General features: G+C 34.8%; 3 protein-coding genes and 1 long non-coding RNA gene across 5 annotated transcripts; 2 read left to right on the top strand and 2 right to left on the bottom strand.

Moving 5' to 3' along the window:
- Positions 1 to 3,855: 3,855 nt before the first annotated feature.
- LOC306857389 (galanin peptides-like) lies at positions 3,856 to 6,270 on the bottom strand. The gene is made up of 6 exons (XM_079397312.1): positions 6,152 to 6,270; positions 5,434 to 5,517; positions 5,292 to 5,346; positions 5,109 to 5,198; positions 4,812 to 4,865; positions 3,856 to 4,708 (listed from the first exon to the last, which is right to left on the bottom strand). The coding sequence occupies exons 2-6, from the start codon at positions 5,515 to 5,517 to the stop codon at positions 4,650 to 4,652; spliced, it is 342 nt and encodes a 113-aa protein (XP_079253438.1). The 5' UTR covers positions 6,152 to 6,270; the 3' UTR covers positions 3,856 to 4,649.
- A 1,222-nt stretch (positions 6,271 to 7,492) lies between these two features.
- On the top strand, positions 7,493 to 13,071 carry LOC306857598 (CD82 antigen-like). 2 transcript variants are annotated; one of them, XM_079397618.1, is made up of 9 exons: positions 7,497 to 7,602; positions 8,273 to 8,340; positions 8,540 to 8,603; positions 8,717 to 8,847; positions 9,161 to 9,235; positions 9,420 to 9,527; positions 9,998 to 10,171; positions 10,257 to 10,340; positions 11,606 to 13,071. In XM_079397618.1, exons 2-9 carry the CDS (start codon positions 8,275 to 8,277, stop codon positions 11,675 to 11,677), a joined length of 774 nt encoding a protein of 257 aa, XP_079253744.1. In that variant the 5' UTR covers positions 7,497 to 7,602; positions 8,273 to 8,274; the 3' UTR covers positions 11,678 to 13,071. The 2 variants fall into 2 exon arrangements, with proteins under 2 accessions (XP_079253743.1, XP_079253744.1); XM_079397617.1 differs by lacking the exon at positions 11,606 to 13,071 and having other exon boundaries at positions 7,493 to 7,602; positions 10,257 to 10,560.
- A 954-nt stretch (positions 13,072 to 14,025) lies between these two features.
- On the top strand, positions 14,026 to 15,002 carry LOC306857600. The gene is made up of 3 exons (XR_013783123.1): positions 14,026 to 14,146; positions 14,436 to 14,567; positions 14,743 to 15,002. It is a non-coding gene; the product is annotated as an uncharacterized lncRNA (long non-coding RNA).
- Positions 15,003 to 15,389: 387 nt separating this feature from the next.
- On the bottom strand, positions 15,390 to 16,091 carry LOC306858144 (uncharacterized protein; the record flags this gene model as incomplete). The annotated part of the gene is made up of 1 exon (XM_079398543.1): positions 15,390 to 16,091. One exon carries the CDS (start codon positions 16,089 to 16,091, stop codon positions 15,390 to 15,392), a length of 702 nt encoding a protein of 233 aa, XP_079254669.1.
- Positions 16,092 to 16,258: the final 167 nt, after the last annotated feature.

The raw sequence follows: 16,258 nt of genomic DNA, 5'->3' as shown, positions 1-16,258 counted from the left end.
AAGGAAACTCATCTACATCTCGGATGGCCTGAGAGTGAGTACATTGTTGTGTGAACTACTCATTTAATGCAAAGTTTGCCTTTTGTAAAAAAAAAAAAAAAGATAAGTTTTAATTATTCACTACATATTTTTGATGTGCTAAATATCTTTGACATGAGAGATTATTTTATGAAAGTCAAATCTTCTCCCACAGATAATGTCTGAAATGCCTTCTTTTCCTGCCTCAAACTGACAAGAGTGAAAATACCAGGAGTGATTCATCTGCTACAAGATAAAACCACATAATTAACTGTGCAGATTTACTAGAAGGAAATACAAACCCGATTCCCAAAAAGTTGGGACACTGTACAATTGTGAATAAAAACAGAATGCAATGATGTGGAAGTTTCAAATGTCAATATTTTATTCAGAATACAACATAGATGACATATCAAATGTTTAAACTGAGAAAATGTATCATTTTAAGGGAAAAATAAGTTTATTTTAAATTTCATGGCATCAACACATCTCAAAAAAGTTGGGACAAGGCCATGTTTACCACTGTTTGGCATCCCCTCTTCTTTTTATAACAGTCTGCAAACATCTGGGGACTGAGGAGACAAGTTGCTCAAGTTTAGGAATAGGAATGTGGTCCCATTCTTGTCTAATACAGGCTTCTAGTTGCTCAACTGTCTTAGGTCTTCTTTGTCGCATCTTCCTCTTTATGATGCGCCAAATTTTTTCTATGGGTGAAAGATCTGGACTGCAGGCTGGCCATTTCAGTACCCGGATCCTCCTCCTACGCAGCCTTGATGTTGTAATTGATGCAGTATGTGGTCTGGCATTGTCATGTTGGAAAATGCAAGGTCTTCCCTGAAAGAGACAACGTCTGGATGGGAGCATATGTTGTTCTAGAACTTGGATATACCTTTCAGCATTGATGGTGCCTTTCCAGATGTGTAAGCTGCCCATGCCACACGCACTCATGCAACCCCATACTATCAGAGATGCAGGCTTCTGAACTGAGCGCTGATAACAACTTGGGTTGTCCTTGTCCTCTTTAGTGTGGATGACATGCTGTCCCAATTTTCCAAAAAAAACTTAAAATTTTGATTCGTCTGATCACAGAACAGTTTTCCACTTTGCTACAGTCCATTTTAAATAAGCCTTGTCCCAGAGAAAACGCCTGCGCTTCTGGATCATGTTTAGATATGGCTTCTTTTTTGACCTATAGAGTTTTAGCCAGCAACAGTGAATGGCACGGTGGATTGTGTTCACCGACAATGTTTTCTGGAAGTATTCCTGAGCCCATGTTGTGATTTCCATTACAGTAGCATTCCTGTATGTGATGCAGTGCCGTCTAAGGACCCGAAGATCACGGGCATCCAGTATGGCTTTCTGGCCTTGACCCTTACGCACAGAGATTGTTCCAGATTCTCTGAATCTTTGGATGATATTATGCACTGTAGATGATGATAACTTCAAACTCTTTGCAATTTTTCTCTGAGAAACTCCTTTCTGATATTGCTCCACTATTTTTTGCCGCAGCATTGGGGGAATTGGTGATCCTCTTGCCATCTTGACTTCTGAGAGACACTGCCACTCTGAGAGGTTCTTTTTATACCCAATCATGTTGCCAATTGACCTAATAAGTTGCAAATTGGTCCTCCAGCTGCTCCTTATATGTACATTTAACTTTTCCGGCCTCTTATTGCTACCTGTCCCAACTTTTTTGGAATGTGTAGCTCTCATGAAATCCAAAATGAGCCAATATTTGGCATGACATTTCAAAATGTCTCACTTTCAACATTTGATATGTTATCTATATTCTATTGTGAATAAAATATAAGTTTATGAGATTTGTAAATTATTGCATTCCTTTTTTATTCGTAATTTGTACAGTGTCCCAACTTTTTTGGAATCGGGTTTGTAATTAAGGAAAGTAGGAAAATGCAAGAAACTGAGATAATATCCAATACACAAGTGTATTGTTTGTAGCATTTCTCACTGTCCCCACATCCTATTCAGATGCTTAGAAAGAACACATTGCCACAGCCCTTGCATATGTAAGCAATTTATGCATCCTGTGAGGATTGATCAACAGTATAGCATGTGAGATTGATTTACTTGCAACCACAGGCATGACAGGAAAATAAAAGTGTTCAATTGACTATTGCTAATTGCTATTTTAAAGTAAGGGTCGATTGATCATGAGTATATTTCATTAACTTGAGTAAGGTCCATCTAAGTTGTGCAAGGCTGCTTTGAGGATGGATCTTTTTCTTTGAGGATAGATTATGTTTGTGTGTGTGTGTGTCTTCCACAGTCATCGACTTTTTTTTATTTCTAGTGATACTAATTTCCAGTCTGTGCCTATTCACTTAGTGACGTGGGTCTCTGGACCTTTTAACACATAATGGGACACGTCAAGAAAGCTGTCTGATTCTTCACAGCTGCAGATTCTCTGTAGCAGTGGCATTAAAATGACCCTAGTCCTACTGAGCAGTTAAACATTCTCATTTACCTTGAACCCTCTTATCAGTATTCTGACTGGCTCAGTAGATGACAGGCTGTCCATCATATAAGCACAACCTAATTAATACCAGCACTTTTAAATCGTGGCATTACCATGATGCTCTGGTTAATGGATTATTGTGATGTCTGGAATTGACCCCGACTGATTTATTACTCACGTATTTTCTTGTTTTCACTTTCTAATTGTGGTGGCATTTATGTGATAAGTGGTCTGCTAATTTTATAGCTTTGCAGTTATCACATAAAACAAACAAAACAATTGTAGCTTAATGATACTGCACAAGTCTAATGTAACCTTTACAAATCCAAGCGACATTTATTGAGCAGAAGCTGTATTGGAGCCATGAGCGAGCTGAGTGCAAGAATTTCTGTAAACACAGTGATTGTCAGTCAACCTTTTCCACTACAGAATCATTACACATACAGTCCACAGTTGGTTGGCCTTTCTACATGAAGATGAAAAATGTCAACCCATCTTCCAGGAAGACGATTGATTAAAATCTTATTATCTTGTAAATTCCAGTTGACTTAATAAACGGACACAAACTAATCACAAAAGTGTTTTTTTTTTTTTTAACGAGAAGGTGTGATACAAGGTGCTTTTGTAGAAAACTACATTCACGATGAGCAGTTCAGACTGAGGATAAATGGATTGATAAGATGGGGTATATTTAGCACAGATGCAGTTTTTGAAATAGTTTTTGGAAAAATGTTAAGAGCTCAGATGTTGTTATAATCACCATGCGGAACTAGGCAGCCATCCTTCCAGGGACCCCATCTGCCCCCCCAAGCCCTAAATCGCCCCTTCCCATCTGCCTCATTCTGCCCCCAGCTTTCTTCTGATGTCTCTCTGTATCTAGATAACCAAGTTAAAAACAACTTCAGAAATGGCTGAAGCAATCCATGAAACACTTAGTAGTGTTGTTTTTTTTTTCACTTTGGTACGACTTTATTCTGCATCTACATCTATTTTTAACAGTGGGCCTATTTATTCTTTTGAGTGTTTTGCATGCAGTTTTATATCCTCATATTATTTAAGAGATTATATTCACATTTTTAAAAAGTAATTTGTACCACTCTACAATTTAAAATAAAACTAAAGAAAACATTGTGACCAGTGTTGTGGTAAAATAATTTGTTGAGTTACGTAATCAGATTAACTTTTTTCATGTAACTAAAGTAACACATTACTTTTACATTTTCAGGCAAATATCTAAATTACTTTTTCAAATAAATGACGGCAGGTACTTCATTTTCTCATTTATTCGCTGACACCTCTACTATCCCCATGTTGAGAGAAATCGGGAGTAAGTGCAGAGGCAGAAGCAGAAGCACTTCTTTCAGCCTGAGGCTTATTTATTTCACTTTTGGTGTGAAAGGGCCTTTACAGTTGCCTTTTGGGTTTTTTTGTTGTTAAAAACAAATAAACAAATAAGCAAAAAATTAAGCAAGCCCGGCTCAGGTGACAAAAAGTAAGGCAAAAGTAACGTAACACATTACTTTCCTTAAAAAGTAACTAATGTCCAAGTGTTTTGTGAAGCCTAAATAACACAGCATCCATTTACAAGGATGTCGTTTCATCCATCTGCCACTAGATGGCGCCACACGTTAAAACTATGCTCTTCATTACATAATAACCTACATTTGACATCAAATAGAACAATATCCAAAACACCTTAAGCGCTCCGGACGAATCAGCAATCACGAAAACTGGTCTAAAATTAATTTCAATTTTGTTCATTTTATTATCACATTATTCTAACTGTGTTAGTCATACAAAATTCCTTTTGGAAATCAACGGGTTATTATTTTGCTATTTATTAAAAAAATGTGTATTTGTAAATGGCAATGGTGAAATCACCCAGTTTTTACCTCTGACTCAAAGCATTGCTGCATTTGCAAAACATTTGTCATGAAGTGCTTTATTTGATCTCTGAAGCAGAAAATTATGCACCAGCAATGGTTCAAGATGGAGAGTGGAGAGATGAGTCAAATCAGCATGATTCATGGGATATTAATCTATGCATTTTACCCGTTTGAGCTTGTTAATACATATTAAATAATGATACAAATTATCAAATTAAAAACAGTATTAGAGGGCAACTGTTGCAAAACAGTAAAACAGAGATGTTTTGTTATTGCTTCATATGACCACTCATTAAAGAGCCGCTGAAATCTTCAGTCATTCCCATTTCTGAAAGAGAAAAATGGTACTTTTACTTGCCTAGAATCACATACATTTTTCAATTACTAGAAATAGAAAGGAAACAAATCAATCAAACTACTTTGTAATTTACCTTTTAATTGCAGATATGCAAGATGACCCAGCAGTGAGAGAAGATAGGAATCATCTGTGAAATAAGAAAATAGACCTCTTTAGAAACAAAGAAAAATTAAATTATCAGAGGAAAAAACTAACAAACTGAATAACCAAGAAAGAATAGCCTAATATTTTAGAAGGGGACTAGATCACAAAATATTAATGTACTAACATTTCAGATTATTCCTTAATATCAGTCCGGTTTAAGGTTGTCTATAATAGCCTAATAATAATAATAATAATAAAAGTTATTATAAATGCTTTAAGAACTGACTGTATGAAGATGCTGGTAAGCTTGAACTTTCATTCCACATGTCTCTTTTGCCCATAGCTCTGTGTCTTACATTAAGACTTCTGTGAGCATCTGCAATAGAACCGCAACAAAATCATGTACTTAAAATACACATTTGCACAATATTTTCAAGTATGTCTAATTATTTGAATACAATGAACTTACAAGGTCCTAGTAGGTATCCAGCACTGTTCAGAGTCCATCCCTTTTTCTCTGGATTCTGTGGGATTAACAAAGAGACTCATAAAAGAAATTATGATAAAACAATCATCTTGTTGAGCTTTAGAAGAGGTAATAGAAGATATACCATGATGGTCATGCCATGGATCATTGACAGATGTGCAGTGAAGACACAGAGCGAGATACAGAGTAAAGCACAACTCATCTGCATCTGTGAAAAAGACATAGACTATATGTAACAACCCTCATTAATTATTTTTTTATTGTATTTATAGGTTGTGTTAGGTGTTTACCAGATCACATTAATCCGAAAGGATGACATTAGAAAAGAATCAGTATTTATAAATAACTATGTAAACTGTAAAACAGCAAGATTGAGATTACTTTTTTAAATTTAAATATTTAAATAAAAGATCATGATTTTGTGTAGCAGTTGTTTTTCTTTCCAAACTTGTTGAAAGCTATATAATCTGAAATATCCTTTTTGTTAGCCTTTTCCTCCCCGGATTTCAATAAAACAATTATAATAATATTCAACAAATATGATAAAGACATTTGTACACCTCTGTAAAATAAAGTTTTTTTTCTTTGTTTGTTTTTTTTTATCTATGGTTCCATGGAAAAGCTCTAGCATCCATGGCATCTTTCCATTGCACAAAAGATTCTTTAGTGAAAAGAAGCTTCTTCAGATGATTAAAATGTTTTTCACGCTAAGAAAAGAACAGATCTTTGGGAAGCCCGAAATGGGTCTTCTGTGGCAAAAACACCCTTTTGGAACTTCAGACATCATTTTAAAAATATATTAAAGTGGCTAAAGCATTAAACACAACACAGATAATACTCACCTTATAAGAGAACAGTTGCTGTTTATAAATATTTATAAAAACCCCGGATTCCAGAAAAAAAGAGACCTTCAAATGGCAGGTTTGCTGCAGGTGTGCGTCTGAATGAGGAACAGTCTGTCTTTTATACACCCAGCAGCATACAGCATATTAACATAATGAAACTCTATTAGTATGACATTCATTTGTTTATTTCTCATAATTACTGGTACTGTTTACAGAGATGGGAGAGAGTGGAAGGACAGAGAATGATGAGACAGAATTAATCAGACAGTAAGGCTACACAGTACATGACAGGAGGAGGAATAGTGCCAAACATCTAAACAACAACAACATAGATGTAGTGTAGATCTATCTATCTATCTATCTATCTATCTATCTATCTATCTATCTATCTATCTATCTATCTATCTATCTATCTATCTATCTATCTGTCTGTCTGTCTGTCTGTCTGTCTGTCTGTCTGTCTGTCTGTCTGTCTGTCTGTCTGTCTGTCTATCTATCTATCTATCTATCTATCTATCTATCTATCTATCTATCTATCTATATCTGTCTGTCTGTCTGTCTGTCTGTCTGTCTGTCTGTCTGTCTGTCTGTTGGATTCACAAGAGGCAATACTGAGATCCATTTCTATCCATGATGCTTTTTTCCATTTAATAACAGCACTTTGCCCTAGATATAATTACAGCACCTTTTGCTCCTTTCTATCCATTAACAGGGAAACCCTAAAAAATTCCACCTAATTATCTACAACTAATTGTGCTAAAGCTGCATTTGTGGCAGGGGTGGGGGGAACAGGCCGACCAGGAAACGTGTTGAAACAGGGAATGAGAGCTGAAATTTCAGTCTCCTGTGGGAGGCATAATATTGACCTCAGATGAATTAACCCTGATCTCTGCCCCTGTGTTTAATTTGTATGCACTCATCTTCAGCTAAGCACAGGTCAGCTCTTATAACAGAGGTAATTTCTTCTGTCCCCTTTCAGAAATTGATATCCTGAAGTTTTGGGCAGCAGTTGAAATCACATGCATCGTGGAAACAGATTAAACTATTCAGTGCTTTTTTATATAAATGTCAAATCTATTAATTGTTCTATATCTTGCAGCCTGTGAAAAACATGAAAACATCACAAAATGTCATATCATGGCACATAATATACCTTGTATTTCAAATGAAATGCTGCTAATTCAGAAGAGTAAAAGGGGAGTGTATGAATCTAAAAGCTGTAAGAGTCTGTAGGGCTTATATTTTATGTATGGTGGGTGTTCTGTACACTTGCTTTCCGCTGAATTATAGTCAAAGATGCTTTGCTCACAGACGGGAACTCTCAAGCAATACAACGAATCAGAATTAAGAATTTTATTTATGCAAAATTTAGTTTCACATGATCTCATGTGAAGCCACCACATTTCATTTACCTTCCGTTTAACCTTACCGACTTTGCCCAGTTTAAGGTAAGTTTTACAACTTTATTTCTTTTGTAAAACAATTGATTCTAGAAAACAATATAAGGAATCAGTCAAATTATTAAAATGTTTTGAGAAATGCCAGTTAGATGTTGATAAAATAGAAACATTGTTATTCTGAGACACCATTTCCTGAAAAGCCAGTTGCATAATTTTATCAAAAAAAGTTACATGATAAAAGGAGGAAATAACCAAAAAAAGCTGTTTTAACCATCATACAGGATGTAGCCCTAAGAAATCTCAATTTACGTAATCACCGAGGGATGTGTTCTCAAATTTTCATTACAGCAAACAAAGCAATTTTTCCCATGTGCTAGTACTTGAATAGTTAATGACACGCATGTGTAAAATGATAGCTTTGGTTTTGTTACCGTTGGCGAGGAAATATAAGAATACAAGACACTTCCTGTACCCTGTTCTGTTTTTGTGCTTGAGAAGAGGAGCAGGGGTTATTTTGTAGTATCTTTCTGGGCAGCAAATCCATATAAACACATACAAAAACAAATGTAGCTCACATGCTGTTCTTAAAGAAAACTGTGAAACCAGCTTGGTTCTGTTACTGTTACATATTTTCTGCTACTGATAATATCATTTATTTATTTGAATTTTTTAACAATTCCCACTGGATGTTTAATATTTATTTATTTTGTGCTCACAGATATGGCATCTGAGTGCTGTCTCAGTCTCACCAAATACTTCCTCTTTCTCTTCAACTTGATATTCTTTGTAAGTTGCAAATGAGTCATAAAACACAGTTAACTGGTCTAAAATCAAATAAAGTATTTTATAATATACCAAAAATATAAAATACATACATTACAATACCATTTGGTACAATGAGATAATTTTCGTACAGTAATATAATTGTTGCCTTTTTGGTCTCAGCAAGGCCAAACTTTTACATTTTATACAATGTCTCATTTAGGTCTTAGGATCATTCCTCTTATCTATGGGACTATGGATACTACTTTCAGAGAACAGAATATTCAGTAAGTGTTACATTTATTTGAGTGTGGAAATCACAGTGCTATTTTGATACTTTGTCTATTAATTATTATATATTGTGAACTATTAAATAATTTGCTCTATATGTCTTTTGCAGTGCCCTCTCCTCCCTACATTTCCATCTCTCTCTTTTCCTACTTGCTGATCGTCAGTGGATCTGTGACCATGTCTTTAGGCTTCTTAGGATGTCTGGGTTCTCTGAAGACTGTCAAATGCCTGCTGGCATCTGTGAGTTCTCAGAAAACCAAACCTGTATGGATTTATATGATATTTATGTGATTGATTTGAGATTTGTGCCATCGGAGATACACTTTAACCTTAAAAATATGGTTATTTGTTAGGAGAACTCTTGAAATATTAAGAGCTTAGTAGTAGTAGTCACCAACCTCTTGGGAATTGTGCATGTTCTTGGTACAGTTTTTATAACACATCTGTACGTTTATCTGCTCCACTGAGCTGTAACAGTGTGTTAAAATAAGCTTTATTTATCTGCTCCACTGAGCTGTAACAGTGTGTTAAAATAAGCTTTATTTATCTGCAGTATTTTATCCTGCTCACGGTTCTTCTCGCGGCTCAGATAGTGGGTGGGGTTCTTTTCTACACCCAGAAGACTGAGGTAACTCAAGCGTGAGGATCAGCAGTCCCACCCAGTTTGGTGTTGGGCTTTTTAGAATGATCCAGCACATGACATTAATTTTGAAATAAGTTTGATTGATATCTATTTTTGAAAGCTATATATGCCTATAAAGCTTCAGATACAATCATGACCAAAACATCTTCAACTTGTTTTTTCCCCCCAGTTGACTGGTTCACTAGAGGATCATACTCTTCAACTAATAGCATCATTTGGAAGGAATGATTCCAGTCTCAAGAGTTTTGAAAAGACTCTAGAGTATATTCAGATAGAGGTGAGAGTCAAAGCACAGCAAACAAAAGCACACAGCAGTAAACAACAAAAAGAAAACTATATATGAAAAAGATAAGTAAAAATTACTCTTTATTTTACAAGTTTTTGCACTCACATTTTCCAAGTAAATTTCACACACAGAATTAAGAAAAATCCACAATTGATAGAAGTGTATACGTACATACTTTTTGATTTTAAGGCAAGTGTTTGCATGCAGTTTCAGTTTAATGCCACAAAATGATTCATGTAGTGCCAGCACAAATGGATTTTACATATTTAAATGAGGCTATAAATTAAGTTGGGTTGCTTTAGCTCATTTTAAATGTAAATTGAAAAGGCAGCTATAAAAAGTTTAGAAAAGGTGTTTTTCTTATTTGTGCTAGAGGTGTCTCGTTGTATATGCTATGATATCAGTAGAACTTGACAGTTACTTTGAAACAGGATATCACCTCCACCATTACATCTCCACAGGGCAAATGCTGTGGTTGGAATGGAAAAGATGACTGGAACAACAGTATACCCTGTTCTTGCTACGTCAAAGGCAATGCCACTGTCAATGCGACATATGAAATAAATGATCAAAATTGTGTCAAATGTTTCTCAAATGGTAACCTTTCAAATTACAACTGTGACGCTTATAATCAGGTACGGTTTCAGTTCTGCCCTCTAATTATTTTTTGGTAAATTGTGTTCCAACATCACACATGACACTCTTTTCTCTGCCTCAAAGGGTTGCAGTAAAAATATAAAGGAATGGCTGAATGGAAATCTTCACATAAGTTTGTTGGTTATTTTGGCCATTACTGTGGTGGAGGTAAGCAAGTTGTCACCAAACACTTTACACCCGATTCAGAAAATCCAAATAACTATAGCCCTTTGCTGTCCAAACTGAGAGTTAATGAGAATAAACAAAGTAAAATGGTGTTCTGTCTCATAGTGTCTTCAGTGGATATGCCTTGTATCTTACTGTTGCCTTAATCGCACACACCGCTGCTGCCCTAGAGAGTCTCATGGCAGCCATGTTCAGCTGTCCAGGTCTCAGTTTGTGACTGGTGGAGTGTCTGAGTGCTTCATTTTTGCATGCTGAAATACTGTCAGTCTTGTATTGTCCTTAAAGGCTGGAATACAATACACAAATTTTAAATTTGAACAGATTTTAAAACACTAAAGGCATCATACACTTGCCAACTTTGTACGGTTACAGAGAAAAACTGGACAACATCATACACTAAACGAATGAGGATCACACACTTCCAGATTACAAGACACTACAAACTCAACAAACTGTATTGCAGCCTTAAGGAGGTTAATTTGAAATACTAAGTAGACATTACTTATTATACAGCTCCTCAGTAAAAAATAAACAGTTGGACAAGAAATACTGATTCAAAATTGTTTTATAATCTTATCTGTATAATATCTTAAGTCAATCGCAAATCAGTCAGCCAAGCAGTAAGAAGAAGAACACAACAATATTACAATTAAAACTGAGGTTTTCCATTTTTATTACAATCAGCAACAGAGACATAAGATTGCATTTGTTTAAAACAAGATAGAGCAATCAGTGACATTTCATGGGCCAAAAAGATCCTTTGACTGCTACGATTGACCAATCAGAAGCAAGCATTCAAGAGCAATGTGTATAAGTAAAATAATGCATGATACTACTTAGTGTGGAAAACCAGAGTATAATATTGTTTCTCAGATTAGAGAGTTTGCTGTTTTAGCTGTACCTTTTCTTATGATTTTTCTAACTGTGTGAATGTTTGTTTTATGAGCTCGGAGTCACAAAATATGATCGTACAAAGGCCTCAATGGTTACTTTTAATTATATCTTCCCTCACAGAGATTTCACTGTGGAATACTGGCAAGGTAGATTTATTGTGCTGTTATAATAGTAGCCTAGTGTGTGGTGTGAAGATTCATCCATTGGCTTGGTCCCAACATTTGAATCTGCCGTGTTTGACCAGAATAGTTCATTTAGTACATTGTTAAAGGTAGATTATTAATGTTTAACTGAGGTTGAAACATGGAGGATTAATTTATAATATATATATATATCTTTCATCCTCTTTGCAGATATGTGGTATGATCCTTTCGATGTGTCTGTATAAAGAGGGTTCTGTGGATTACAACACAATTCTCCGCTAAGATGACCCGGATCAGTGAGGAAAAAAATATATTCATATATTTGATGTTTTGTTCATGTGCTTCTTATGAGATTATTATTTTTTGTACAGTATTTGATTGTTTTATACAGATATTTTTTCTTCTTCAAAAGGCAGTCACTTGTTGTTTTTCCTTGTTATTCAGATGATATGTGTTTTTTTTATCTGTTTATGAAAAAGTACAAATAATTTGAACCTGTTCATATGATATTTAAAGGATATAGGCCCGGTTTCACAGACAGTGCTTAGACTAAACTAGGATTAGGCCATTGTTCAATTAGGAAATTTATGTAATTTTTATTAACATGCCTTAGAAAAAACTTTACTAGTGTGCATCTTGAGACAAAACAAAGGCACTGATATATTTTAAGATCAATCAGTGCAAGTTTCTTACAGTTAAAACAGCTCAGACTCACACTTTAGTCTTAAGAGACAGCAGGTGAATAGGGTAAAAAAATAACTAATAGTTATCACCTTACTTACCTAGTTGATTGATTACATTGATATCTGCAAACATTTTTTGTATTACAAGCTTTCTAAAATGTTAGGTTTAAATATGCAAATTAGGCATTATTTAATGAAATATGCGCTAATTTGCTATACATTTCTAGAACAAAAATCTAAACACTGGATGAAGTTGGTTTCAAAATTCTTATTTCATTTTATTGATATATTAGAGTCAAAAGTTTTTACAGAGGGAATTGTGGGTATCTCATTTTGTCACTCCATAATTCAGAAAATACTTAGAACAGACAGAAAACAACAAATTTTCACAATTTTGGGGAATAAAATGTTGTATATAATCAAGAAAATTATATATGAACAAATCCCTCTGTAAAAACCTTCAGGATATAGACAGGAATAAAGATGTAAAGTTTGGTGTGTGTAAGTGCCACTGAAGTGGCGATATATGGCTCAATGTAGGAGAGAAAAATCATTTTGAGAAAACGGCCTTTGTATTGTAATTGAAATCTATTGACACAAATAGATAAAGTGCTATAAAAGAAACACTTAACAGTGTCTTTTGGATGTTTTCTTTACACTAGTCTGAAAAACCAAAAAGCCCAAAATCTCAAATTTGACAGGTGCATGAAAAAAACTTTAGTTTTTTTTGCCTGCAGTGTCTCCCCTTAAGCCTTGTCTGTGAAACCGGGAGATAAACTTTTATTTCTTAATTCTTAAAATATGTGCATGTGACTAAGAATGTTCTCATTTGTTCAGTTTAGCCAGTGGGTGAGAAAAACATTAGGGTGGGACAGTATAATATTTCACCATTGTTGTGTGCACAAAGCAAATGACCTCAATATTGAGGCAATGTGTGCGATACTGTTCTCATAACATGTATTTTACATGTAAAATATTAAAACTCAAATTGTCCTTAAATATATGTTGTTTTTATTTAAGGTGACGACAAGTGGTACACACTGACTTTTAAAAATGTTTGAACTTTGAAAAACAGAGTAATTGTAATAAAACTGCTGTTGCTAAATGGAAATAAAACAAAAAATTACGTCATAAAGATGACTTTTTTTTGTCGTAATGAATGCATTTATGTGTTTATTTACACTGAGGATCTAAATGGTACATGGGACATATAATACCCCATAGCAAGTTATTGTTAGGGCAGGGAGGAGGACAGTACACTTGTTATCAGGTATCATATATATACATGCTGTGTTCATCTCCCTCATTAACTCCAGAGCAACACTACAGAGAAGGTAAGAAGGATATTTTCAGACTATTTTTTACTGTACTTTTAGTCTTTATATGTATATTTAGTCGCATATATATGTATATGTATATATATATATATATATATATATATATATATATATATATATATGTATATATATATATATATATATATATATGTATATGTGACCCTGGACCACAAAACCAGTCGTAAGGGTAAATTTTTCGAAATTGAGAGTTCTACATAATCTGAAAGCTGAATAAATAAGCTTTGCATTAATGTATGGTTTGTTAGGATCTTTCAATATTTAGCCGAGATACAACTATTTGAATATCTGGAATCTGCGAGTGCAAAAAAAAATAATATTGAGAAAATCACCTTTAAAATTGTCCAAATGAAGTTCTTAGCAATGCATATTACTAATCAAAAATGAAGTTTTGATATATTTACAATAGGGAATTTACAAAATCTCTTCATGGAACATGATCTTTAATTAATGTCCTGATGATTTTTGGCATAAAAGAAAATTCAATAATTTTGACCCATACAATGTATTTTTGGCTATTGTATACCCCAGCGACTTAAGACAGGTTTTGTGGTCCAGGGTCACACACACATATATATAATATATATATATATATATATAACACATTCATTCATTCATTCATTCATTATTTATTTATTACTGTCAGTTTGATAAAGGTACAAAGATGGTATCCCGCACATTGGTTCTGATCATGTTTTTAGGTGCACTCTGTGGTAAGTGGGAAATAATTTTGACTTTGTCATTACAATAAACTGGGTAATATATATGTGACCCAGGACCACAAAACCAGTCATAAGGGTCCATTTTAAAACTGAAATTACTACAACATCTGAAAGCTGAATAAATATGCTTTCCATTGATATATTGTTAGGATAGGACAATATTTGTATATTATATATATATATAATATTATAGAGCATTATAATGAAATCAGCACAGAACAGAAGCTCTTTTTTTTTTATTATTATTATAACAAAGATTTCAAAATTGTGATCTCATTAGTTGCACAGGCACTGAGGTGCAACTTCTGCCAGAAGATTGACAGAGATAATCCCGCCTGTGATGTGATGCAGGAGAAAGAATGCAGCAATGGTTTTGACAAATGCATTAAAATCAAGATGCATCATCCAGCCTGTGAGTTGACCATATTCTTTTCCTCAGATGTTGAAACTGATAAAAATAGGATAGTGCCTTAATAAGTTCTATTGCATGTGTAAACTGAGACTTAGTTGCATCAAATGATGAAGTGCAATGATTTGTAGTGAGTATTATTTAATTTGTAAGAGCTATTCTGCATTTCTTTTTGTAGATGGTGAGGTGCGCAGATGTGCCACAACTAAAGAGTGCAATGTTCAGCTGCCTCCTCAGATAGAAAGAGTGTGCTGCAACACAGATCTCTGCAACTGATGAGATCCATCAGCCAAATATATTTTACAATGATCTGTTTTTATCTCATGCTACTTAAAATGTTTAAAACATACAGCTATCATAGTTATTAACTGACTCGAATTTAATACATGTAAATGTAAGTAGAAAATAATATAAAGAAATAAAATCTGGCCATGCAGCAAAACAAAAAGCAATGATGATGATTCTTTGTGTTTTCTAAAACATTTTATCTTCTTAAGTACAATACTTTACAACAAGACCGCTCAGTCAGCATTCACACAAAAAAATTACTTCTCGCCCAGACCAAACAGCACAAAAATGCAGACACAGAAACACCTCACAGAGCCAAAAAGCATCTCCTTAACAATTTTTTGTTCTTGGTTTACATTACATCAAAGTTACATTTAACTTGCAATTTCAATTAGACTGGATTAAAATACAATCAATACAGTTCACAATATTCATCTGTAAACCATAAAAAAGCATTTAAGAGAAAAAAAGGAACACAATTTATATACAGATGCATTAAAGCTACTTAATATGCTTGTGTTCAATGAGAACCTTTCATTAACCATTACAGAGATAGTGGCCTATTGAGTAGAGACAGAACAGACCACTTGTTATGATAACCAGGGCAGACATAAACAGTAATGCATAGACAGACATTCTCTTTTCTGCTGCCCCTCGGACCACACATTGCTGTACTGAACATTTACCAAATTTTTGTGCATAACAAAGGTATGACTCTTCATTCAGTTTAGGCAGAACCCAGCAGAATAAGACGTACACGAACATAACCTCCACTGCAATCCGCAGCATGATGCTGAACAGGTACACCACCACACTGCTTTTGCTTTTGTGGAGGTCGATCATCATCCTTCCACCAACAGTCATGGTGGGATCAGTGACAGCTCCCTGCTCGCTTTGAGATGCCATTTCTTTCTCCTTCTTCTTCTGGAATGAAGAATGAAGATGGGAGGAAAACAGCTCCATCAGAAGGACCGAGAGCACAAGAAGGATAAAGAGGAAATGCCACGCCATCACTATAGAATTGTCGAAGTGTTTATTAAAACAAGCTCTAATGCAGAAGTCGTCAGTGCTGTTACAGTAGAAATCCCCATTTAGGCTTTTCCATGGAAACTGAGCCAGAAAGACGGTCACTAGGCGGATGCAGAGCAGGCCGAACCACATGGTGCGACCTTTATAGGTGGCAGTGGAGTCCACCGCAGTGCGGAGGATTGGGATGAGCCCGGTAACTATCGCTGCCATCGCTCTCTAGGGTGGATTTGTCTTCTTTATGGAAATAAGTGTATCTGCATAAAAAAGGGAGAATTTTCAATTACAGTTATGTTACAGATATTTGGTATGGATATTTTGTTTAAAGAACATCAACCTATAGCTTACCTTTTTCTAGGGAACAAAGGCTTTGTGTGTTT

The sequence above is a fragment of the Barbus barbus genome (assembly GCF_936440315.1).
Source record: "Barbus barbus genome assembly, chromosome: 38".
Classification (NCBI taxonomy): domain Eukaryota; kingdom Metazoa; phylum Chordata; class Actinopteri; order Cypriniformes; family Cyprinidae; genus Barbus; species Barbus barbus.
This window is presented reverse-complemented; position numbering and strand designations above follow the sequence as displayed.